Source organism: Heterocephalus glaber, unplaced genomic scaffold (assembly GCF_053883595.1).
Source record: "Heterocephalus glaber isolate CG9 unplaced genomic scaffold, H.glaber_assembly_v1.0 deba00001509, whole genome shotgun sequence".
Classification (NCBI taxonomy): domain Eukaryota; kingdom Metazoa; phylum Chordata; class Mammalia; order Rodentia; family Bathyergidae; genus Heterocephalus; species Heterocephalus glaber.
The window spans coordinates 3,078,012-3,104,072 of NW_028258325.1; the positions used below are offsets into that span (position 1 = coordinate 3,078,012).

At 60.5% G+C, this 26,061-nt stretch overlaps 1 protein-coding gene across 2 annotated transcripts in view; it reads right to left on the bottom strand.

Annotated features, from left to right (window-relative positions):
- Sorcs2 (sortilin related VPS10 domain containing receptor 2) overlaps nt 1-26,061 on the bottom strand; it is a 311,448-nt gene that overhangs the window by 27,179 nt on the left and 258,208 nt on the right. For both annotated transcript variants that reach the window (XM_004847334.2, XM_004847335.3), the window contains exons 5-10: nt 19,631-19,704; nt 16,227-16,291; nt 14,277-14,395; nt 11,567-11,656; nt 5,709-5,888; nt 1,475-1,621 (exon numbers count right to left, since the gene is read on the bottom strand). In XM_004847334.2, coding sequence (XP_004847391.1) covers nt 1,475-1,621; nt 5,709-5,888; nt 11,567-11,656; nt 14,277-14,395; nt 16,227-16,291; nt 19,631-19,704 — 675 coding nt within the window. The remainder of the gene's footprint in view (nt 1-1,474; nt 1,622-5,708; nt 5,889-11,566; nt 11,657-14,276; nt 14,396-16,226; nt 16,292-19,630; nt 19,705-26,061) is intronic.

Genomic DNA, 26,061 nt, shown 5'->3' on the forward strand with positions numbered 1-26,061 from the left:
ACTCAGGCGGGCGGGTGGGCACCTGCCTGGGGCCGCACCCCGGCTGGTTCGCTCCAATTCTTATTATTTTAAGGCCAGGACATAAATCTCGCCAAGGTTACCTCCTCACTGAGCCGCATAATTGCAGACAAGAATCTAGTCTTGGAGGAAACTTGCTTTGACAGATTAATGTGCTTAGCTTTGCCGACGATGGTACAAACAGCAGCCCGTTCACTGCAGGTCCGTGCTCTGGGGCTTTCCGTGCTCTGCGGGGAATGAGCCCCACGCCTGGGCAGGGATGGGATGCCTGGTGTCCACCTAACCGGCAGGACAGGGCCTGTGCAGAGCCCAGCCCCCCTGGGTGCCCGGCAGAGTCCCTGCCAGCAGAGAGGCCTTCTGAGCGCTTCCTGCTGCATCCTCGATGCCTGGCACAGGGCCCAGCACACACAGTGCTGATGTATCACTGGCTGGCTGGAAACCCCATCAAACAGGAACCATGGTTCTTTCTGTTTCGCACATGAGGAAACTGAGGCAGAGCAATGGGTGAGTTTGGATGTCCCCAGGGTCCCTGGCTGTGAGCCCCTCAATAGAGCAAAACGGACAGAGAGGCACAGATGTCCCGGGAAGACTTCTCCGTGCAGTGGGCTTGTGGGTGGGCTTTTCAGGTCTCAGTAAGAGTTTGCCAGAAAGGGAATAGGCATTCTAGGCTTCCAGGAGGGAGGAGGAAGGGGCCGAGTCCAAAAAGGAAGAGATTTGCTTCTCATGTCCCCCATGCTGACTTGGGGACTGCACGAAGCTCCACTCTGCTATCTCATTCCCTCCTCAGCACGGTGCCTTGAGATTTCAGTCGCCTCCCTCCCCTCTCAGTGGGCTCAGAGGCACTGGAGGGCCTGGCCCGGCTCACATAGTCAGCTGGGAGCTGAGCCTGTGGCTCTGTACAGCTCCGGACTGGTCCTTGAGCATCCAGCACTGGGCAGGGATCAAGGAAGCTGGGCAAGGTGGGTCCTGCTGGGGCCTGGGAGAAGCCTGGCCAGACTTTCGGTCACTCAGCCTGCTCACTCCTGGCCCCTGCTGGTCACCGGGTGTCACCTCATGCCGGGGGCAGGGAGGGCCAGGAGTCCTTGGAGTGGTTCCACCCTCAGCAGCAGGGACCTGCACAGGGCTCAGGAGCCCCAGCTCGCTCTGCCACTCCTTCCCTCGGGCACAGTGTTGCCTGTCCCCATCCGCCCTCTTGCTCCTCTGCTGGCCCCAGGGGAGGCATCTGTCCACACAGGTCCCCAGAGGAGGCAGCACAGAGAGCAGACGCTGACCTAGGCAGTGACCCCAGACCCGAGGCCAGGCTGGGCTGGGACAGCAGGGCCACCTGCTAGGCCCCGAAGACCTGGGTCCTTTATCCCAGCAGTCTGGGGCCACAATGGCTACACGTCCCTCCCCGTGCCCTTGCCTGTGCCCTGCAGCTGGGCAGCCATGCAGCTGGGGGGGCTCGGGTACTTACGGGCTGGCAGTTGGTGGGCTTGCCGTTCATGTCGCTGCTGGGCGGCCTCAGGAAGTCCCAGTCACGGCCCTTGTTGTAGGTGATGAGTGTCATCACCTTTCCATCAACCTTCCGGTTCGCCAGAAAGACCCCTTTCACCCCTCTGACCTGGACAGAGCACAGAGGGACCGTGAGCTGCCACCCGGGGCTCTTGGGGATGCCCCAGGGCTTTGCACACAGCCCATGTGCAGCACCAATCTGCTGTCAGGACCTCTGGCCCCGGATGGCAAGGACAGCCCTGGTCCTCTGACCTGCCCTCACCCCAGGGCCACACCATTCTCACCCTGGCAGGCCCGGGACCAGGGGGATGGCTTCTAGGCCTGCCCTGGGGACGCAAGCGGCTCAGGCCCCTGCTGAGGGGGAGGGGGTCTGCGCTAACCCAAACACCACATGGCTCTGTCTCCCCTCTGCTGCTCCATTTCTCTGGGGTCCTATGAAGCTCATGGAGGTGACCCACGTGCATCCAGGGCACTTGCAAGGGCAGGCAGTTTCATCGGGCAAAGCCTGATGGTCCCTAGATGAGTTTCTCTGCGAGTCCTTATTGTATGGACAACTTAGACTCACGTTCAGTGAGACCACTCGTGTGGTGGGACCAGCACACGAAGCCCCTGTACCCCATGCCTTGGAGGGCAGAGGCTGCCTCTGTGCCCCCTTACACCACATGCTACTGTTTCTCAAAAGTGCTTCAGGAACTGAGGCCCAGAGGATTCTATGATCTATGCAGAGAACCCTAGGCAGAGCTCATGGTCACACTGATGGAAATAACAGTCACTGCTGCCCTCAGGTGCAGCACCAAGCTTGGTGTGTGTCATCTTGTATGTGTCTCACAACTCCAGGAGGCTGGTTCTTTTCCTGTGGTCCATGTGTAGGTCTGCAAATTCCTGGTTCATGGGCAGCACACCATTGGTGGTGCCAGCGTGGATGGATGGATAAATGATGGATGGATGGATGACAAGGTGGGCAGATGGACAGATGGATGAATAGATGGATAAGTGGATGGGTAGATAGATGGGTAGATATATGAATAGACAGGTGAATTGATGGGTGGGTGGATGCTGGATGGACAGAGGGATGGATGGATGAGTAGATGGATGGATGGAGGATGGATGACAGACAGGTGGATGGACGAGTAGATGAGTGGATGGGTGGGTAGATGGATGGTGGATTAGTTTCCTGTTGTCACGGTTTCAGCTGGTCACAGACTCCGTGGCTTTAAACACACTCGTCTTGTTGTACGGTTTTGGAGGTCAGCAGGCCGACACGAGGCGGTGTGCTCCTCTGGAGGCTCCAGGGAGGGCCCGTTCCTCCCTTCCTCCAGCTTGTGGAGGCCGCTCCTGCTCTCTGGTTCCCAGATCCTCTCATCCCTCTTCCATGACAGCAACCCCGCGCGCCTCTGTCGTTACATCCTTTTCTCTGATCCTCCCCTGCCTCCCTCTCCCCCCTGAAGGACCCTCGTGGCCCTGCTGGCCCATCAGAAAATCCAAGATCATCTTCCCACCTGGTCACCGCTGGGCTCGATTCCATCTGCAGCCTGCAATCCCTTGTGTGTCAAGTGTCCCTAATACTGCTTCCGGGAATTAGGAAGTGGGCATCTTGGGGCATTATTCAGCCCAGTGCAGTACACCCAGTGACCCCCACAGATGCACGTGTCCTTCCTGCAGATTCCTTCAACCCATCCCAGGTCCCCAAAGCTCTCATCTCACAAGCGCATTCACTCAAAGTCACAACCCCATCAGAACTTCGTCAGGTCAAAAGTTCCAACCCCCCTCATCTAAACCAAGTGGGGAGCTCCAGGCACATGCCAGCTGTGCATCTGCGACACTAGAAAACAGGTCACCTGCTTCCTCAGGCCGATGGTGGGACAGGCATCGGGCCACTGCTGGCGTCACGCCAGGTGTCCCCCGGAAGCATTGTACACCTGTGGGTCTGACAGCCTTGGTCCCCTCTGACCACGCCAGTGGGCTTCTTCTGCTGTCACATCCTCGGACCCTCAGAGGGGGTCCTTGATGTCACAGCAATTTGCCTGTGGCACAGGCTCTTCCACCCACCTGTCCCGGGTGACCCCATCTCTATTTTGTGGATTCTGTTGCAGTCACCAGGGGAAACCACACACCCTGTTACTTCCGAGAGGCTTCTGTGTGACTGAGGGTCCCTGACACAGTCTTTCTGAGGTGTCTCCCGAATGTGACAGCTGCACCCTGTGCTCTCCCTTTAGCGCCCGCTGTCCGGAGAGCAAATCTCCCTGCTGCGCCTCCCATCATGAGTGCAGGGTCCTTCTGAACAGCTCTTCCTGTGTCTCCCCCACCCACTTTTCTACTGAATCCGGGCCACACGGGCCACACTCTGTTCATCGTCCTCCTCCTCGGGTGAATCTCCAGGCTCACCGGGTGCAGGCTGTGCTCCGCAGATACCCGTGGGGCGTTCATCTCCCCTTCTGGCCAGGACCGCCTCTTCATCTCCCAGCAGCACACTCCCCATGTCCTTCTGCTTCTCGCCAGTGCTGCCTTTCGGGCCTAGTTTTCTAACAATCTGTTCAGGGCGATCTGGGGTTTTTCTATTATGTCCCCCAAATTCTTCAGCCTCTGCCAATTTCAAAGTCAGTTGCACCTGCACAGATATTTGTGACAGCAGCGCCTTCCTTCCAAATACCCACGACAGCTGCTGTAACAGCTCACTGGGAACTCAGGGTAGCAGCAGGATGCACTTGTCCCCTGTAGCTCTGCAGGAGCCCAGAGGGTCCACACAGCTCAGACCACGGCATCGCAGGACAATGCCCCTGGATGCTCCATGGAGGTCCCTGCCTCAGGCTCCCTGTCCACACCTCCCGGATCCCTTCTGCTGCCTCCTTCCATGCCCCAGGCCCTCCGAGAGCCCACTGGGCCCCGATGCTCTCCCCAGACAAGTCCAGGTCTCCTTTGTGGCTCTCACAAACTGGGGCCTCAAGCCGCAGGTGCTTGTCCCAGCTCCCTGGGCCCTGGAGGTCCAGGCCGTGGCTGTATCGCTCCAAGCCCCCTGGACCCTCAGCCTCCTCCGTGTCTGCCTTTCCTCGTGCATCTCCATCAGGATCCTGACCACTGGACCCGGGAGACCTGGGGAGTCGGGGTGATCCGGCTGAGTCTGCTCCCTGGCTACAGTTGCAAAGCCCCTTGGGGTCATGCGGCAGCATCTGGGATGAGGACCTGGATGTTTTCTTCGGGGACTGTGGCTCAGACCCCTTTCGCGCGGTCTCCCAGCTGCACCACGGCTGCACAGGCTGGGACAGGGCTGTGAGCCCTGATTGCCTGCCTGAGCCCAGCTCCAGCACACACAGGGTCCCCAGCTTCAGCGCCCAGTTGGCTGGAACTTCACAGCCAGCCTGCTGAGGCTGCACTTGCTGGCGACTGCAGGCCCAGAACATCCGTCCTGATCTCCACAGAGCAGTCCCCAGGACGGCCTCAGCCGGCCCCCTGCCCTGACCCCTGTGCCGCTGCCGAGCAGACCTTCCCATGGTTACCCCGAGTCCTGGGAAGGCAGTGCCGAGGAAACAAGAGCCAGGTACTGCACAGAGAGGTTAATGACCCGCCTCAGGCCACACAGCAACACACCAGAGCTCGCAGACAAACCCCAGCAGGCCAGGTCCAGGGTTGCACCTGTTGGCACCACCGCGATCCTCGATCCTCGTGAGGTGGGGCTCAGAGGGGTGGGGTCGCCATTGAGGGCACCCAGCCGGTCCGTGACAGCCACCCCGGCCTCATGGACCTCGTGCAGCCCCTGCTGTTGCTGCGGCCTCTGCCTGGGTCTGTGCCCGTGCTGTCCCTGCTGCTCGCCTGGCTGCTGCTCAGTTCTGCAGCCTCCTCTGGGAAGCACTCCCTGACTCCCACCTGGCCATGTCCCGAGGTGCCACACCGGGTCAGGACCGTGCTGGAGGGACGTGGCCTGCGTGTCTGTCCCTGTGGCACGGAGACGTCATGTCATGCGTTCCCTGGGGCAGAGCAGGCTGCACCTCGCCCTCCATCACCCCACCCCTCCCTGTCTGGCACAGCCTGCAGGGCCAGGGATGGGGCTGTGAGCAGTGGCGGCTCTGGTTCCCCTCTCTGGTCAGCCTGGGGAGGTCTTCTGCCCGCTCCCAGCCTCAGGTGCCCCAGCTGTCTGTGGGTTACAGGACAGAGGGAAACAGGAGCCGGGACGGGGATGGGTGAGGAGGTGCTGGGCCCACCTCCAGGATGTCGATGAGCACACTCTCCTCCGCCTGCCGCGAGCTTCGCACGTCCTCCAGCACCAGCGCGTAGCGCACACCGCGCGGGTCCGACTGGTACAGGTTGTAGGTGTCAGTCTGGTACCACTCCTGCACCGCCACAAACACCTGGCTCTCGTCCGTGCTGATCACCTGCAGGTCCTGGGGACAGGGCGTGGCCTCAGGGGGCTGACAGTGTGGGCCCCTCTGCTCCCTGATGAGATCCACACCCCCACTCCCCACATCTGCTGGGCAATCTTGGATGGGGTGTGGCCCCCCAGCCTCTGTGTGCACACCTCTAACACGGGCGGGGTTCAGATGCTGCACATCAGGCCAAGCAGAGACCCCAGGAGACTCTGTCTCTGTCCCTGCCGAGGTCAGGAGCCCCCCACTCCCTGAGGCTGGGCCACCCCCTCCCCAGGCCACCTGAGCTGCTAGTTGGTTCCTGCAACCCGTTTATCAAGCACCTGCTGTGTGCCATGCACTGTCCTGGGCACGGGGTGCAGAGCCAACACCAGGGCCACCCTTGGGAGTGCACAGCCGCAGGGCAGGCTCTGTGAGGTCAGCTCCTCAGGCCCCACGACGGGGCATCCCCAGCACCTGGTCTATGGGCTGCCACTGGCCTCACATGCAGCCCCCGGCCACACTGGTCAGAGGGGCCTTCCCTGAGGAGGCGGAGTGTGGAAGAGGAGCAGCCCAGGGTGGCTTCCGGCCTCAGCTTCCTTTTCTGGGAACCAGTGGGAGAGGTGGTTCCTGCCTGGGCTCAGCATAGTGGTCGCAACTTCCAGTTCTGGAGTTTAGAACTCAGGGAAAATTGAATTGAAAAGAAAGCCAGGCAAACTTGGTCTCTAGCCTTCTCTCCCCAGCCAGAGCCAAAGGCCGTGGGCCCTGGGAAGGGACCTGGACACCTTCTCAGCCAGTGTTGCTTTTTTCAATCACTCTGCTCCCTCTACTGCCCTTCTCCCCACACGAGGCGGGGAAGGGGACCCGAGGCCCCTGCCTGGTGCCCTGTGGATGGATGGGGCATAGGCTGGGCTGGTCTTTGTGCAAAGCAGAGCCAGGCATGTGCCGGGGCTGGAGCAGGGCTCACGGCCGAGGGCGGGGTCCTGTGCATCCCACCCAGCTGTCTGGGGGCTGTGCGGGCCCAAAGGCCTCTTTGGGAAAAGAATGGACTCTGCAAAGCACCAACCCTGCACCCCATAAACCGGAACCCCACAGCCCCCTGAGTTAGGGCAGCATGGCCTGAGCTGTGAAGAGGGTGCAGGGCTGGGGTCCTGTGCATGAGATGGGACAGATCCGAGTGGGAGTCACTGCTCCGTCTGCCACCTCCCTCTCCCGTCCCTGACTCAGAGCCTGGGGTCCACCATGCTGGCCTGGGTCTCAGCCTGGAGCTGCTACAGCCTGGGACCACAGGCAGGCGGGGCAGGAAGTGATGCTGCTTTGCACCCTGCAAGGGCAGCCAGGGCTCTGCGAGTCCCCGGTGCCCGGTGTGGGCAAGGCTTGCCGAGTATGGCTCTCCTTCGCCTGCACTGTGCTGACAAACGCCTATACCACCTGGGCCCTGCCCCAAGCAAATGCTCCGTGATCTGGGACATGAGACAGGACTCCAGAGAAGTCTGAGATGAACGTGTAAAACCCTTTTCGTTTGGGCTTTTTCCTGAGTGTGATTCGTGCTCTTTCCCTGGTGGTTCACAGCCTGCCCATTCCTGTTATACGGTGAGCATCTTCCTCTACCGTGAGAATCATCTATCAGCACTGCTGTTAATGGCTGCGTGACGTGATGTCCGTGGCCCACCGTATTTCGGGGAACCGTTTGCCTCCTGGTGGCCCTTCAGCCTGTCCTGCATTCCTGCGAGACAGTCCCAGGACAGAGATCCCTGCCCTTCTGCTTGTTTCTTCCCCACGCATTCTGAGGAGGGAACCTGCTATATTGGGGTTTAGGAACATTTTGGAGATGCTTCTTGCCTGCTGTTAAATTGCTGTCTGGAAAGTTGGCATTAACTCTTCCCCACCAGCAGGGTTAGCGCTGCTTCCTTTTGTTTCCCATGATTGAGATGAGATCTTTAAAACCTTTGCTGATCAGAGCCAGGCATAATGGCATACATCTGTAACCCCAGCACTCTGGGAGGCTGAGGCAGGAGAACCTCAAGTTTGAACACATCCTGGGGAATTTAGGGACACCCCGTCTCAAAATATCAAAAGGTCTAGGGGCGTAGCTCAGTGTGAAGTCCCTGGGTTGAATTCCCAATACTGCAAAATAAATAAATAAATAGATAGATAGATAAATAAATAGAGTAAGTCCTTCCCAAACAGAGAGCTATAAAAACTATGGAACTTTTTCATAAAATTGCACTTACTAGCTTCATTGTTTTTTAAAGAAAGGAAAGAAAATTTTTCTTGGCTTCTCCCTGGGGGAGGCACAGTGACTTTCTGAATCCCCCATATACTCCGCTGCTTTTGAAAATCTTCGTCCTTAAGCATCTGGCTTCCAAAGGGGACTGACAGAGAGGGGGCAGGGCGTGGCCCTCTGAGCCCCATGGCAGTCCGAGCTCAGGGCCAGTGGGTGGGGGACCTGGTCCCCGTGCCCACCCGGGCTGCGCCAGCTGTGCAAGCTAACCGGCAGTGTGGGGCGGAGGGGATGGGTGGCTGCTCCTGGCTAAGAGAGGAAGGCCTGGGAGTGTGCTACCCTGCCCTCACCTTCCCGGGAGCAGAGCTGCAGGCCTGAGGACAGACCAGAGCCACCAGGGGCTGGGGGACACGGGCTCCCCGCATGAACTCCTTCCCAGCCTCATGCCCTCCCCCCTTCCTATATGATACAGATTTTACTTATTTATTTTTGGGTGCCGGGGAACCAAACTCAGGACCTTGCGCTTGTGAGGCTGGCAGTGGCACCCCTGAGCTACATCCCCGGCCCCAGATTTTATTTTTACTTGGAATAAATTTTTACAAATACGAGAATATGTTACTTTAAAGCGAAATTGCACTTATCTTATTCACATGAATGCTTTTCATATGATTCATAGCTTTTTAGATTCTTCTCCTCCTTTGTTTATAGCCTTGGGTAATTTTTTTCTCTATTGTGGAAGTTGGGTTTTTTAGTAGTTTTAAAAATATCATGTCAAGTGAACAAGAAAGGACCCTGTGCACATAGGAAAGCGGCCTGCTCTTTACAGCTCTCACAGGCGGGAGAAGACAGGGCGGTGTTGTTTGCAGGGTTTGCTACAGAAGGAAGCGGGAAACAAGAGAAAACACAGAGCCTGGCAAAGCCGCGTTGAAGCTGGTCCGCCCCAACTTTCAGGAACCAGCGGAGCCACGCAAAGATTCACGTCCCTGTCCACAGAGTCCTGGGACTTCAGCTTGCAAGTGACACCCGGGGGCACAAATACCCCCGAGGCCCTGTCCTAAGGGTGAGAATCCAGGTCAACCCCAAGGTCCAAGCGCACCCTGCTCAGTGGGGCGAGGCGTCCCCTCTGCGGCCAGAAGCTCTGCTGCCCCTGCCTGGACCTGACGGACCCCTCTAGGGGACTCCGGTGATGAAGGCCGAGTGGGAGCTGCAGGGGCTGCTCAGACCTCAGCGACCCAGTGACCGAAGAGCCAGGTGGTGCCAGGGCCAGGCGGCAGGAGGGAGGTCCCGGGGCCAGGCCCCTGCTGCTGCCGCGCCATCTGCCCGGTTTCTAGATGTGATCGACAATTGAAAAACAAAACAGGCCAAAGGGAAAAAGATGGGGTGTTTTGTGGGGAGGAAACAGGCAGGAGCTTCTAACTCACCATAAAACAACCAAATCCGATCAGGAAATTTAATCAGCCCGAGATGCAAGTGTGGATGGGAAAGGCAGGCAGGGGCGGCTCCCAAGCAGGCAGCATCTCGGGGTCATTGGGGCCCAGCGGGGCAGCCTGGCTCAAGGTCACAGGGGTCATGGCCCAGGGCCACTGCTCCTTGAACTCCTTGGGGAGCAGCCTGACTGGCAGAGGGGAGCACAGGGTGCAGGGTGGATCTGTCCCGAGGTCCCTCACCCAGTGCCACTGCTGAAATGAAACCATCGGCTTTTAATCTGCTTAGGCAGCCATGCCTGGAGCTCATCTCCTAACCTGTGCCCCGCCCCTTCCATTCGGTCCTGTGTTTGTCAAAGGGATGTTGGGCAAGGGCTCATGGGCTTTCCTCATTTGCAGCTCGGCAGAGGTTTCTCAGAGCCTCGGGATGTTACAGTTGCGGCCCCCAGAGTGCAGGGCCCTACAGCCTCCCTTCCTCCACCCTCCCCGGGCTCTCTGTCCCAGGGCCTTTGCTCAGCACTGCCTTCAGCTGAACCGCTGGTTTCCCCTTGCTCCTCCCAAAGTTACTGTTCCCAACCTTGGGGATGCACAGGCAAGATGCCCGGAGAGGCCTGCCCTGGCTGCTTGCCCTAAATGAGCCCAAGACACACACACACACACACACACACACACACACACACACATGCACACGCACATGTAACACACACATGTACACACGCACATGTAACACACGCCCTCCCGTACTCTCTCCCTTTGTGCAAATCACAATGGGGATGACCCCACACGTGTGTCTGTCTCCCCAGTCTCTGTCCAGTCCCCATCTGAAGCCCCAGCAGCAGGCACTGGGCATCCAATCCCGTCCCGGGCTGCTGGGCCAGCTGAGACCACACTGGGAACAGAGGTCTGTAATGCGCCCTGGGCAGAGGTGGCCCTCGCTGCCCGGGTGCAGCTCCTGGTGCTCTGGTTTCTACCTCGCTGTGACACCACCAGGCCATGCAGCCTTTGTGACTGGGAAACAAAAGAGCAGGGTGGGGAGAGGGCTGGCTGGGGCAGGGCTCTCTCCATCCCCACGGGGGGACAGAAGCTGCATTGTCTGAGAGGCTGCTGTGTGCCAGGCTCCGTGCCATGCGGGGAACACAGAGGTGAATGCAGCAGAAACTCCCAGGGGCAGACAAGACCGGGAGAGAGGGGCAGAGGTGGAGACCCCAAACCCTGGGCATCGGGAAGAGGGAGGGATGGGGAGAGTAGAGGCCCGGCCAGCCCAGCGGGCCCCAGAAAGCCCTGTTGCTCCTGGGATAACGGGTGCGCCAGCTTGGGGCAAGGAGCCAGATGGGGAGGCTGGGCTAGGCCCTGGGCATGGAGGTGGGAGAAAGCTAGGGAAACGGGGAAGGCAGGGAGCCGCCTGGGAGCCGCTTCCCGGGACCCAGTCAGAGTCAGACATTAGCCCAGGGCCGGGGCGCCAGGTCTGCACAGGCTGGGAGAGGTGGCCTGGTGAGCCAGCTCACTCACAGCGGGTCCTGGGCACATGCCCGGGGGTCTCCTGAGACCCCGGAGGACCCGACCCTCATCACCCATCACTGGCTGTGCGGATCTGACCCCCAGGCTTTGGATGTGGCGCCAGTTTCTCCAAGGGCCATAGACGGTCAAAAGCTCTGCCTCCCCACAGAGAGGCTGAGTCAGGCCGCTCTCAGCAGGAGTCTGAGCTCAGAGCAAACCTTCAGTCTCACCCCAAATTCCAGGGCCTAAACCCTCAGTGCCAAGCCCCTGGGTGCCTGAGCTCCTCTCCCAGCCGCTCCCACCCCAGGGTGGATTTGTCAAATCAGTCATCAGCCCTGCTGCGACTCCATGCGGTGCCTGCTCCACCCTTTGCTCAGGACTCGAGAACCTGGACACGACCCTGATCGGCCACAGAGCAGAGGCTGAGAGGGCAGCAGGTGCAGGCAGCGTGGTCACCATCGTTGCTGTCCCTCCCGACCTGCAGCCTGCACACTTGCGACCCTGAGTCTACTGCCCACAGGAAGGACGGCCTCGGGCTGGCGCCACAGGGCCAGGGCTGGGGTCACTCCTACCTTCGGCAATGCGTACTTAGGCAGCTTCATCAGGACGAACTCATTGCGACGGTAAGAGACGTAGTATTTGGTCTGGTTTGTTGAGGTTGTCTAGCAGGAGGAAAGAAACATTTTTAAGGCGATTGCTTTCTTGTCAAGCCAGATTCTCATGAATGAAAACTACACATTATATTCAGGTGATGAAAATGCCGTTTGACTTTGCTTATACTTGTTCCACTCAAAATGGACAGACTCTTATTCATCCTTCAAAACCCCATGCCAAATGTCCCTCCTCTAGAAAGTCAGAACTAACTTCTTTCGCCATGCTCCCTCAACACCCCTCGGTGTGGAAAATGAGGCAGGAGCCACCAAGCACCATTTGTGTGGCCAGCACCTGCCATGCACATCACAGGGCCACTCTCTGACCCCACAACAAACGGCCCATGGACCTGGTCAGGTCCACTCTGCAGATGAGGAGGAGCAGGACAGAAAGAAGGCAGGGGAAACATGGGCTCAGAGGGACAGTGTGCGGTGGCCTGAGTCTCCCTGTGTGCACACACAGTGCATGTGAGTGTGTGACCACGGCATCCCATGCCCTGTGGGCACCTTAGAGGTGAATGTGTGTGCACTGATGGGTGTGCACCTCTGTGCGTGTGCATGGTTGTGCTCCATGTGCGTCCCTGTATGTGCTTTTGTGCACATGGGCATGGGGCAGTGGCAGAGGCTGGATGTTGCTGGGCTTCCAATTCCAGCCCCGGACCTGTGCCCATGTGGCCTTGGGCACTGTGCCCCTCTGATCCCCAGCCGGAAATGGGGATCCGGCTCCCTGGGGCCTGCGGGGGTGGGGGGTGGGGCGCCGCGCTGCATCTGGGAGCTGGGGCAGTGCCGGGTCACGAAGTCCCGGGTGCTGCAAGTCGGGTGCACGCTGGCCCTTGCAGCAGGCCAGCTACACGGCTGATGAAGGGGTTCGAGGTCTCGGGGTGCCCTGCCCTCCGTGCTCCAAGTGGGTGCTGTGCTGAGGTTCCCTGGGGTCCTGGGGGTTGGGCGGGCCGGGCGGGAGGTGGTGCCACACAGCCCGAGAGCCTGAGGCCTTAGCACTGGAGGGGAGGCGCTGCTGTCCCTCCTCAGCCCTGTCTGTGACCAGGTGTGCCTGGGGACAGCGCGGGGGAGGCAGAGGCAGGCTGGCCAGGGTGCAGTGGAGGAGGAGCCAGGCTGGGACTGCAGCCTCCTGAGGGTGCCGTGCGTCTGCATGGTGAGCAGGCCGGCAAGGGCATGACGAGGGCACAGCCGGACCCCAACCCGAAAGGTCCAGCTGCGGGCATCGTCTGCTCTGTCTTTGACTCCGTTTTCTGCTGTCAAGTGGGCCCTGCAGAGACCTGGTGTCCGGCAGCAAAGCATCTATGGGCGTCTGCCACACGGGAAGGGGTGGCCGCAGGGAAGGGCAGCAGCCCCGCCAGCTCCATGTGCTCAGGGGCAGATGCAAGCGCCCTCCCTTGGGTGTTCTGGATCCTGGGATCACGCAGGCCATGCCCGGGGACAGCAGGACGGGACCAGGCCAGGCGGGAGCTGGACCCCAGGACATCTGGCCCAGGCAGGTGGCTGGAGGAGGAGGGGCCGGGCTGGGGCTCTTCCCGCCTCAGGTACAGGAAGGGGATGAGGAGGGGAAAGGGCGCAGGGAGGGTGGCGGAGCCCCAGGCGGGGTGGGGCTGCTCTGGGGGCTGTTGGGGCTGAGGGAAATAGGGCTGAGTGCGGAAAGAAGCACATGGGCCTGAGGGGAGGCCCCCCGGCGGGCCGGGCCTCGGTGCTGGGACGGCTGTCCCACCACGGGCCTCCCTGGCCAGCACAAACGGCGTCAGAGCCGGACAGAACTCCATCCACACCCAGGCCTGACCCGCCCCGCCCTGCCCGGCCCTGCCCGCCATGTCCTCCCCGTGTGGGCCTCCCTGTCCTGGCCCCCACGTGACTTGGCCCATCTTGGTGATCGAGTCCTCACGTGGCTCCCAGGGCCACACATCCCTCCCCAGCCACCTCACGGGGCTCCCTCACACCTGCAACTGAGGCTCCCAGGTCCCCAGAGGGCAGCGACAACCCTGGCTTCTCCTGGGGCCCCGGGCTGAGGGGTGGAGGTGGGGCGACCCCCGGAGGAGCAGGGCCTGGCGGTGGGGTGTGGGGCGCTCCCGTCCGGCTGTTCTGACCATGCTGTGATCCCCGCCTGTCCCCACTCCTATGTCCAGGGCGGCCCTTGGCACAGGCTGAGCGTGGAGGGTCCCGAGACGGGGTGCACAGGAGGCTGAAGGGGCTCAGACCGAGCTCCCCAATGGTGCCACCAGGATGCTGCCTGGCCCATGCTCACTGGGGATTCTGAGCGGCTCCCCCGTGTTGCTAAGCTGGGACCCACTGTGTCCCGATGCCCTGGGGCACAGGGAGCAGGGTCCCCTTCTCTGGGGCTATGGGTGGTGGCCAGAGCACGTGGTCCCAGTCACCGGGGAATCAAGAGGGGTGAAGTGGGTTTGGGCTGGCCCCGCGAGTGGAGGCTCCCAGGCAGCTGGAAGCGTCCCCGGGTATGGTTTTGGCCTGGGGCCTCCTGGGAGCCCGAAGCTGCTGTGGACGGGGTGGGCAGCAGCGCAACCTGCTAAGTGGCCCTCGGAGGGCAAGTAGCCGTTTTACTGCCGCTCCCCGAATGGTGTGTTTCCCCAGGGGCTCATGGCCTCACGGCCCTCGCCAGGCTCACCTTGAGGAGGACGTAGTCGTCCTGCACCGCCAACGAGCCATGGTCAATGGGGCCGGGGAATGGGGCTGCGAGCATCTCGTCGGAGCAGCTGTGGATCTGGCAGGTGACATAGCGAAAACCTGCGGAGGCAGCGGGGCCACACGGCATGGGACAGCTGCTCTGGAGCTCGGCGGCAGGGGAGACAGTGGCAGAACTGGCCGCAGGGGCCACCGGCCTGAGCTGCAGGCCTTGCACTCTGCCCTGGGGCAGCTCAGGGGTGTGGAGGGGAGGGGCCTGGCCTCACAGCTACCCCGCCGCCTCCTAGGGGCACACCAGGGAGGAGCCCCTGCACCCAGGCAGGGGCTGCAGCACGCTGGGGACCCTGGAGGGACAGGCATGGTGACCAGCAGCTCGCAGAGCCCTTCCTCCAGGGCCTGCCCTCCCACAGGCTCCTCCCCAAAGCGGGCACAGGCAGGTGCACCCGAGCAGGTGGCCTGTGTTCTAGCCCCTGACTCACTCTCGGGCCACTGCTGAGTCTGCTGCGTCTGAGGAGGCTGACCTGAGGCCCTTGTCTCAGCTTGCGAGCAGGAGTGGGGATGGCATGGAGGCCAGGGACGTGTGGGCTGGGCCCAGAGCGGACGGGGCGGGGCCATGCGGGGCACGGCTGGGGGCTCAGGGCCAGGCTGGGTCCCCACGCCACACTTGCCTCCTCCCCAGGCCACCCCGCAGCAGGACAGGCTGGGAAGGGGCCTGGCAGGACCAGGTGCAGGGGCTCGGCCACTGTGCAGTCCCGCCGCCCCCCTCCCCTGCCTTCCCAGGGGCCCTGCTTGGCCCCCGGCCAGGGGGCTTCCTGAGGAGGTTTGCCTCGGGCTCTGTCCTCAGTCCATACCATTAGGCACTCGTCCGCCCTCCCACTCACCCGCCTCTCCTTCCTGCACACGCCTGCCCTCGCCCCTCCAGCCCTGTCCCCTGGCTGTCCCCTGTCCCCTCCGCTCTCATCGTCACTGTCCCAAGCTCACTGTGCCAGACACGCAGAGGCCGGGCAGGGCACAGCCTCTCGGCCGCCTGCTCCCTTGCGGTGCCACTGCTGTCTGGATGAAGGCTCCAAGCAGCCGAGAGGAGCCCAGCCGGCCCGGTGCGGGGGAGGGCAGGGAGCCCCTCCTGGCCGTCGCATGGGTTTGTTTTGCCTGTGGGAGCTGGGGCCTTTGCCACTGTCACATCCCACACCCCTCTGCCAGGATGGGGGCCCTCAGGGGGCTCACAGCCCTTCTTCCGGGTGGGTGGCCAGGGTGGCACAGCCCACGACCACCTGCTGCTGTCCAGAGCACACAGACCCTCTGAGCTCTGTTCTGGGGCTGAGACGGAAGCCCTAGTGACACCTGCCAGGCTGACAGTTTCTTCTTCTTCCCACTTTACAGGTGGGGAAACCAAGCCACTCACCCTGGACCCCACTGGGGCCCACTCCCCCCAGATCAGGGCCAGGGGTCCCTCCTGTTCCTCTCTGCGTGCCTCGAAGGGTCAGGACTGGACTCTGCCTAGAGGGTCCTCCCGGAATTTTGCTGCATGGAGGCTCAATCTGCAGTCCTCTAATTTGGATGTTCCAGAACCGTCCACGGCTCTGGAGCACCCCGTGCTCCTCCCCCCAGGGCCACGAGAGCCTTTCTGCCACAGGTACCCAGGCTCTGCCACCTGAGGGGAGCCAGGGTTCCCATGCAGCCCCACGCTCAGCAGCCCTGCGGTAGGGCTGGGTAGGGGCGGGTGCCATGCTCAGGGCCGGAACAAATTGCCTTCTTAATAGAGTTTTCCACTGGAGCGGAGCTCCTTGACTTCAATTTATCCCTAACAGGAAGCAAGCGCATTACAATTATGCCACATTATAACACACGAGGTCACCACACCGGCCCATCGCCGAGGACGAGAGGGAGCAAGGGCACAGCAGGACACGTAGGGGACGCCTGTGAGCCCCCTTACCTCCACTGAGGTCCTGGGTCTCCATGTGGACCAGGTTGGGGTCAGCGTCCACCCCAGACACAGCCCTGGAAGAGAAGCCAAGGTTGGCGCGGCAGCAGCTCATGGGCTCTTGTACACGGGGTCCCCACTCCCAACCCGCACCCAGGGCTCCAGCCCGGGTCTGAGGCACCCCTGCTCTGTGGGACCCGGGGGCGCAGCCTCCCTGAAGCCCGGGAGCAGATGGAGCGCTGCCCTCTCTGCAGGAGCCTGGGGTGGGCACTGTGACTTCCCCGCTTGGCTCGGGAGATGGGCAGCCCGGGTACCGCCCGAAAATGCAGACAGAGGGCTCAGAGGAGCAAAGCGGCTCCAAGGCCGCACAGCCCTGTGAGGTCCAGATCCCCACCAGCCCCGGTCTGAGCTGCACCATCCCCTTCACCTTAGGGTGGCTGCTGGTCACCCACATCCCGGACCCCTCCCCAGGGGCTCCCCTGCCGCTGCCAGCCCCCCAGTGAGGTGAAGGCTCTGGTGTAGCTGCATACCCTGTCACTGCCCCACAGCTGGCACCAGGCTCTGCCCGTGCTGGGTTGGACGGTGTGTGCAGGCAGCGCCCTGTGCACCTCACAGGGGCGCCCCTGCAGCCCACCAGAGGCCAGGGTGCCATGATGTGCCCACAGCTCCCCTAGGTCTGCCCGGCCCACACGCTGCCCTGTTCACGATGGCAGCCTGTGCCCCATGGGGCTCTGCCTCTGGAGAGGCGGGGACTAACAGTGGGTGGCACTGGCAGGGGTCCACGGGCGTCTCCAGGAGCCAGTGAGACCACCCTGGCCAGGCCCCCAGGCCCACGGGACAGAGGTGGATGCCACGCAGCAGGGTGGCGGGGCCTGGCCAGGGTGCTCCCGCTGGGACCTGCCCCACCCTCACTGCAGCGCCCCTCCCAGCCCTTCGGTTTGGGGCCAGCCTTGGAAGTCAGTGTGGACGGCAGGAGCCAGGTGGCCATGCTGAGGCCTTGTGAATTCCTGCCCGGCCTTCCCTGGACCACACGTAACTGGATGCCACCTGCCTGCCAGGAATAGCACCAGGCCTCAGCCTCCTGCTGGCAGGACGCCCCAGAAATCACGCATTTCAGGAGCTGGTCCCACTTGCCCCTCCAGCATGACACGACATTCGCCACCCATCGGCCAGACCCGGCCTCTCAGGGGCCCCTGCCCTGGAGCGAGCTGACCCTCTGTGGAGGCCGCCCCGCCTGCCCGTGGTCACGCAGCACCATGGACAGGAGCGCTGCCATCCCCAGGGCTGACAGCCCCGCGGGCATGGAGCTGGTCCCTCTCGTCCTCACCTGCCTGGTGCCGGTCCTGCCCGCTCCACCCCTCCAGGTACCCAGGGGCCCCAGCGGAGATGCAGGTGCAGTGGAGTGGGGCAGCCCGAGGGGTATCAGAGACCAGAGCACCAGTGCGCATCATCCCAACCCTCGGCAGGGAGTGCCACTTCCGAGGAGGCTGCGGATTCCAGCGCTGGGCTCCACGAGCTCCCAAAGGGCCTCCTGCCCATCCTGCTCCTTCTGCAGAGCATGCCCATGGCCAGCCAGCACGCAGGCTCCAACTCCAGTGGCCACATGGGTTGGGCCGCAGCCACCCTCTGCTGGTGGGAAGGTGACGCCTGGCCTGTCAGGGCCCCTCACTCAGTCGTTCACTCATTCACTCATGCACTCGTCAGTCGCTGGCTCACTCGCAGTGGCTGTAGGCCTGGTCCCTGCCTGAGACCCTCGGTGTCGGAGGACCACGTGTGACTCGCCTGTAGCAGCCCAGACAGAGCCAAGCTCCCTGCAGGAAACCTCCTGGTTGGAGGCTTTCGTGTCTGCTGAGGTCCCCTGAAGGTGCTCGAGAAAGGGCAGAGCCTGGCCCCAGACCTGGCTTCAAACAGGATCACGGGAGAGGAGGGCAGCAGCAGCCCTGGGAGAGGGAAGCCTGAGAACGCAACAGTGACTCCCGCTTCTGAAGCACAGGGTTCTGGGGCCCTCCCGGGCGCGGTCGGTGCTGGGGCCCAGGCCTCAGAAACAGTCTCTGCTCTCACTTCCTCCTGCCATAGACGGAGCCTCCTTCTGCCCGGTTGGATGGGGCCAGGGCCAGGGCTGCTCGGGGCCAGCAGGACTGGGGACGAATGCCTTCTCCCTGACCTCTGTTCCCCTCTGCCACACGAGGGCAAGACTCAGGCTGCCCTGGGATTCCAGAGACCCTGGGTACATGGCTCAGTGCCTGGCGGCCGGTCAGTATGCAAGGCAGGCGGCTGCTAGGGTTTTCACTGGGCTGCAGAGGGGCGGCAGGAGGAACAGGGTGCTGAAGGCAACAGGTACGGCACCTGGCACCTCCGCTGCCACCCCTGCTCCGACGCCCTAATGAGCTTGCTTGTTGTGCAGCGTAATGAGGCCACCTCAGCAGTTCCCGCTGTCAGTCCAAGGACAAAGACTCCTCCTCGACAAAGCTGTCAAAACAGCATTATTCACCGCGTGCCATGGGGCCCCACCAGCGGCTGTCACCACATTCCAGGAGGACCGTGCAGCCGGCCGAGAGCAGAGTGGTGCGATTATCTCTCACGCCTAACAGCTCCAGCACTTGGGGAAACTTGGGGGAAGAAACAACTTGATTTGCTGGAGATAATAGCATGTTTGAATTATTGCCAATTTCCCTGTCAGTGTCCATGTGCTGGTTTCTCTCTCTGGCCAGAGCGGTTTCTGTGAAGCAACCAGGGCTGGGACGTCCTGTGGCCTGGCCTGGGACTGTCGCAGCACTGCAGGGCTTTGCTCCCCGGGGCCCTCGAGGCTCAGCGACGCCCCCACTTCCTGGGAGTCCTCAGGGCCCAGAGGTCCCCTCACCTGGCTGCTCCCAGTCCTAACAGCCACTGGCTGATGGTGGCACCTTGGCTCAAAGAAGGTCCTGGGCTCTCCGTGGACAGCACGGAGAGACCTCTGTCACTTCTCCCTGGAGCGGAAGGCATGGGAGCCAGGAGTCTGTGCCCAGAGAGATGCCAGGGTTTAGATCTAGAGCTCCTCAAATGGCTCTTGGGTTTAGAGGGAGGCCTTGGAGGTGCCTGGACCGTGGGGTGCTGCGTGGGTCAGAGGTTTCACCCGGGGAGGAGCTCAGGGCCGACCGCGCTGCAGTTGAGGCTTGGTTGGAGGTGGTCACTGGGGTGTGATCTGGAAGCACGTGTTCTTGTCCTCCATCCCTCCCTCTCTGCTTCCTGTTTCCAACCAGGGGAAACTGAGGCCCAGGGAGGGGATCTGAAGGATGTGTCGCTACAGGTCTGAGGGTGTCCAGCCCTGGACCTGAGGGTTTCGAATGCCATCCTGCTGGAGCCACTAGTACTCCGGGGCCCCTGGGGTGGGGACTTACAGGGCTGGGGACAGGGCAGGAGGACGGGAAGGCGCTCACCAGAACACATGGTCTTTGGTCACTTGCTCCTGCAGAAGCGTCCACTTCTTTCCCAGGTCCAATGACACATAGAGCTTCAGGCCAGAAAAACAAAGCAAAAGTCTGGTTAGGGCGTCAGGAACGAGCCACTTCTGAGAGATGGTGACCTCCCGCTGCGCTGGGTGCCAGGGGGCCCTGTCTTGCCCCACAGACTCGGACTGCGCCCAGGGAAACAGACAACCCTCAGCGCCGACGCGGGAAGGGGGCTCCATGCCCAGCCAGCCCACCCCAGAGGTCAGCTGGCAGGAGCAGGACGAGGGCCTCTAGGGTGAAATCCAGAGAGGCCTCCCAGAGGACGTGTGTGGGAGCCTGCAGCCAGGAAAGACTGCACAGCACCCGACTGAGAGCAGACAGGGAGCGGGAGGGCGGTGCAGTGCCTGTGCCGGCCGATCCTGGGGTCCTTCGCTCCTGTCTCCTCCCAAGGCCCCATGCTGGCCCCACCCTCCAGGCCTGAACATCTGCCCAGCCGGACCTAGGTCCCTGAGCCCCAGGTGGGTGCCATTAATAGCGTAGATCCATCACACGGACGGGTCGAGAGAGACTGCAAAAGGAGGAGGAAGGTTTGTCCTGGGTTTTGATATTTCCCCTTTTGCCACCCCAACTTCCATGGGGGTGGGGGCTGGAGCCAGGGGAGGCGATCTGGGGCCAGCTGGGAGCACAGAGGAGTGGACCAGAGGGGTGTGGAGAGTCTGGCTGGCATGGGTGGGCAAGGAGGTGGCCCTGGGGGCTATGCCCGGGGCTCTGCCAGGCATCCTGGTGCAGCCTGCATCGAAGAGATCTTCGGAGGCGCCCAGTGGAGTTGCTGAGCCCCAAAACTGTGCCCTCCCATACTTTCCTGGGGATGAGGCCCCTCCTCTGCTGGTGACACAGTCTGAGAGGGACCTGAGATGGCCTGGGCAGGAGGGGCCAGCTCTGGGGGTGGGAGTAGGGCGGCAGGCAGGAAAGAGACCCCTCTATGCCACTCCAGCCCCACCAGGCAAGGGACCCAGTTGCTCCGTGTTTCCATGGAAAGCCATGGTGGGTATGAGACAGGACCCCAAAACACAGTCCCTAGAAATGGAGGGGACATCAGAAGCAGTGGGTGACCCATTCCTTCCCCTCTTCTCTGAAGCAGGTGGGGAAACCCAGGGGCACCCTCTGACCAGGATGCCACACAGGGCCCCCACGAAGACTGAACCGGGGCCTGGCTGAGCCCTGTGCACGCCTGTGAGAGCCCCCGCCACTTCCCCCAGGCCTGGCATGAAGACACACGGGCTCCCTCCCTGGTCTCGCCTGCGTTTCTGCAGGCTCCGGGTCTCGCCAAGCTGGCCCTGAGCAGCTCAGCTACGCTTTCCCTCCAGCAGCTGAACTGGGGAAGAATGAACATCGCCTTTCCCCGAGCTCTTGCCCAGTTCCCAGCCTGCTCCACAGCCTGGTGCCTCCACAACACCGTGCCCAGGGGCAGCACAGGCCCTGGAGGCCAGAGAAGCCTGGATGCTGAGCATCATGGGACGCCACAGAGGCCCCAGGGTCCTGAGCGGTGGGGGCTGTGCCTCAGCCACATGGGCACCCGGCCTCACATTCCCCTTGCCAGGCAGCCAGGGTGGCTGCTGCAGGCTGAGCCCCTCCACAGGCAAGCCCACTCTCTCTCCTTCCTCTAGCCCTCCCAGAGCTTTGGTGGCAACCCCACATGGTGTCCCTCTGCCCAGGTCCCCAGGGCCTGGCAGGACATGAGGGTGCTGGCAGCAGGCTGGCCCGGGGAAGCAGGAGGTGTCCAGGCGGCTGGGCACAGTAGGCCTGTGCCTCAGCCACTGAGGGCCGCAGCTATGGTCTCACTGTGGTCGCAGAAGTTCATGGGTTGAAGACTTAATCCTAAAATTTGTGTGTTCTTGGGGTTTGGAGGCTTCTGGGAGGTGACAGGGGTCAGAGCAGTCAGGAGAGCCCCCCAGGGTACCACTGGTGGCTTTAGGAGAGGAGAGATCCAAGCAGGCAGGTGGCCCTGTCCTTGGTGGGAGCCCTGAGCCAGGTTACGATGCACTTCGAGGCCTGGCCAGCTGCCCAGCAGGGGCCTGTGCCAGGTGCGTTGGACCCCAGTCGATAAACCTCATTCTTCATGATCACCCAGCCTCACGGCTGGCGTCACAGGCGGGCTGGGGGCAGGTCCTCCGTCCCTCTGTCTGGGGACACTGTGAGGAGGGCAGGGAAGGCAGGATTCCTCCAGCAGGAAGTCTGGTCTGCTCTCTCCAGAACGGCAGCATCAGGAAGGCAGGGCCATGGGCAGCCAGGGGTGCAGGTGGGGCAGCTGCCATTCGCTTCTTTCTCCTTCCCATGCTTCTCCTCTTCCTCTTTCTCCTCCTCTTTCTCCCCCTCTTCCTGTCTAGTCTATTAAATGACTTCTCTCCCTCTGACCTGCCCACTGGGCCATCCTACCACAGCTGAGAGGGGCCCTGTCCTCTACCGTAGCCACCCCACCCCTCTGGCCACCTCGGCCCCCCCGCTGGCCCTGCTGTGTCAGCCAGGGGTCAGCTTAGGGTCCTTAGAGACACCAGAATACTGACGCTGCCAACTCCCGCTCAGCACTGCAGCTGACAGCCATTCCCTCCTGGAGTGGGAAGGAACGCACCTCCTTCCACGTGTGGGCTTGGGCCACCCGCTTCCCTTGAGCCGGCCGGTACACAGCAGCGTTTTCTGAATGAAGGAGCACATTTGACTCCAGGGCAAGTGAGATGAGCTTGTTCTGCAAAGGGCTAGAGGGTAAGTGTCCTCTGCTCTGAGGCAACCACTCACCCTGCTTCTGAGCAAGGAGCCAGCCAGAGACCACACAGGCATCTCTGTGGGTGTGGCTGAGTGCCAATAAAACTTTATTTACAAAAACAGGCGGTGGGTCATTTTGTGCAATGCCAGCTCCGGGACGCAGGACAAGAAATTCTCTCCTGTACTATTCAAAAGGACTTGAAGCAAACCGTTCTTCCCCAGGACATGAACCTTATGAGGACAAGGAGCTCACATACCTCATCCAGCCCATGGAATGGCCCAGTATGAGGTAGGGGCTCAGAAAACTCCTGTACCATGCGTGCAGTGGCTCTGAACTCAGAACTTCCTGTGTGGCCCTCAATGAGAACATCTGGCCCCAGCTGTGGTGTTTTATACAGCCAGATGCTGAGCTAAGAACATCAAATGTGGCTTCATTTGACACACATGTGTAAATGCTCAGACACACTCATGCACCACCCATAAGATGTGCAATTTTCCTTCTTTACAGATGAAAGAACTGAGACTCAGAGAGCGGACATACAGCAGAATTCCCTCCACATAAGTCTTCACTCATTCCTAGGCCAGTGACAGAGGAGTGCCCTGGGAAGGGTGGCTGGACTCTGGGTCATCTGGTGATCCAGGCCAGGCCCCTTCTGCCTCATGTCTCAGTTTACTCAGCCAGAAATTGGGAGAGCACTGTGCATACCCACAACCAGTCAGGGAATGAAGAGGCTGCAGCCATCACTTTCAGAAGGTTGGTGGCAAAGCCTCTGCATTCGTGGGTGGTATTATCTCTGTCATCACTGCTGTGCTAGCGTTTGTGATGCCTGTCCCCAGACTTTATGGAGGCTTTCCAGTGCAGTCTCACGGGAGGCAATTTTACTACCCACCATCAACTGCTGCAGAAATAGAATATTTCTGCCTAATAAATGACAAATACCAGCAAATAAACAAGAGTAAACACACCAGAGAGACCCTCATCTGTCTTCACAGCTGAAACCTATGCGGGGATGCCCTGAAGGAGGGGTGCAGCTCAGAAAGCAGCAGACAGAGTGTGCTCAGAGGCATCTGCCCCCTGATAGGAAGGCGAGAAGGGAAGAGGCCAGGCAAGGCAGCACGTAGGAGCAGAGGGAAGGGCATACAGGAGGACATGGCAGGGTGAGCCTCAGGGGCACCTGGGGCTGCAGCTCTTCCTGGGTTAGAGGTGGCAGCTGGGTGCAGGTGGAGGCACTCCTCCTTTGCTCAGGGCACCATGCTGCCCTGTCCAGGCTGGGAAGCTCACGGCCAACACTGCTTGGACTCCCTTGCAGCTAGATTCCTGGTCAGAGAGTTGCACCCAGGAGATCAGGAAGCCAAAGTGAGCTGAGGCATTGTCTTGCCTCCTTGCGCATTTCTGGTGGTCAGCAGGTCAGGAGCACCTGCTCCAGCTCAGGGGTGGAAAGGAGAGGGCTCATGGGGAGCAGGAGCTGGACTCTGCACTCCAGTGACCCCAGCCAGGCCAAGGGGGCTGCAGCAGTAGCCACGTCAGCTGCCTGGATCTCACCCCAGCCACAGGTCCTTGACCTTGGTAGGCCCAGTGGGCTCCTGGTATCCACCTCCCTGATGGGCAAAGCTGGACACTCCTTGTGGGCCAGACTGGCTGGCTCTGGGAGATGTCCATGGGAGTCCAGCTCTACTAACAATTTAGAAAGCACCAGGTCCTGTAGGTTAAGTTCCCTTTGTGCTAAAATATCCAGAGTGGTGAACTGTCCCTGCCCTGAGCTCTGGGACATGCAGTGGTCAGAGCCAGAATGAGCACATCCTGAAGCTGAAGGTTTCCTCACTCACAAAATTGTTCTGTTCCTTGGGAGAAGTTTGTATCTTCTTGGTTCTGCAGCCTGAAGTCAGAGAGGGCTATAAACACAGTATTGCAGCTTACAGTCTTGCCAGCAGCTCAGGTACCAGCTGATATTCATAGCACAACATGAAGTCTGCACTTCTCAGCCCAAATTACGGGGACCCTTTCCCTAGCGACATCCCATGCCTGCTGCCATGACAACACCATTGACCTTTCCTGTGGCATGGATACATGCACACACTGCTTTCCTGAGGATGGTAGGACTGTGGGGCTTCCTTTTCCTTTTTTTTCCCTGTGTGATCACCTTTATTGCTCTGAAGTTGTGTTAGACAGCAATACACTGTGACCAGCTTTTTAGGCCCCTAGTCAAACACACACTCACTCCTCTGTTTCTGGGAGGCAGTCCCAGGCTTGGATCAATTTCTCACAGTTCTGGGAGGCAGAAGAGATTCTTGACAGGGAGTAAAGTATAGTAAAACACAATGAAATATGACAGAAAGTCTCACTGTTTTAGAAGTAGCACCCACAGCTCTGCCAGCAAGCAGAGCACAGAGAAAACAGGCTGGTGGGTGCTGTGCCCACCGTCCCCAGTAAGCTGGCATGGGAAGGAACTGCCAGGTTTCACACCCTCCTGCTCCTGGGCGGCCCTCGAGTTTGCTGATCCTTGGGAGGAAAGCACACTGGGCTGTCTCCCAGGGAGCCTTCCAGACCCCAGGTCAAGGGCTCAGAACACCCCAACTTGTGCTGGCACAGGAAGGGGGAACTAAGAGGAGGGCGTGGGCAGCCCAAGGCTGGGCAGAAGTCTCTACAGAGCACGACAGGCACCAAGGAGGAGGAGGGGGCAGGGAGGGAGGGCTCTGGTCTGAGTCTGCAGATGCTGGTGAGTGGCATGGCTGCCACCCATGGCATACGACTCTGGGCGTGGCACATGCCTTGCTTTGGTCAAAGCTGTGTGCATGGAGGTCAAGGCTGACAAGTTAAAGCTGCTTGTGCAGTTGTTTTGTCCCCAGAGCCTCAGCCCCAGAATAGCACATTCTCCAGGAGAGAGTCACGGGACCTGCAACCCAGTCACCAGGGCACCCAGGGCATGTTGCCCCAGCCAGTGGGTCCTGGGGCTGTGTGTTACTTAGCACATAGCAGCAGGCATAGCCTAATACACCAGATTTGCTGGAACCCAAAGCTGGCCTTGTTCCACCCAGTTTCCTGGGAATTAGAGAGCTCTGAAAAACCGTAAATTTCCCCCCAAGTTAAAGCTCTGCTGCCATTCTTATTAATTCCCCCAAATTCCTCTTTCCTGTTATAACCACAACTAAGCCTTTTTTCTCCCCTTTTTCTTTCCTTGTAGACACAAAAAAGAACCAAGGAAAATAACCAAGATTTCAGCTCCATTAATTTTTCAGGGCACCATAAATTAAAGAGCAATTGCAATGCAGTCAATTTCTGCAGGAAAATAAGTCTCCGTGATTGTGCTTTGGTCTAATTACATGGAAAGCTAAGTAGTGCTATTAATACCCAGCAGCACATCCTGTCCCCAAGGAGGTGGTTGGAGTAGAGAGGCAGCCCAGAAGGCTAGGGAAAGGCAGGGATCCAGATAGCAAGTAGGCCTCGGCAGGGAGGCCAGGCCCCGTCAGCAGCTAGGAGTCTCCATCTGGAGGACTCCGACCCGGCTCATCACTTCTGATAGAAATTTGTCATCCATGCATTCATTTATTTATCTAACCAGCCACCACGCATTCATTCAGTCAGCCACCCACCTCCCTCCCATGCATCCATCTGTCCATATACCTGCCTGGCCCAAACCCACACCTGTGTCCAATCCTAC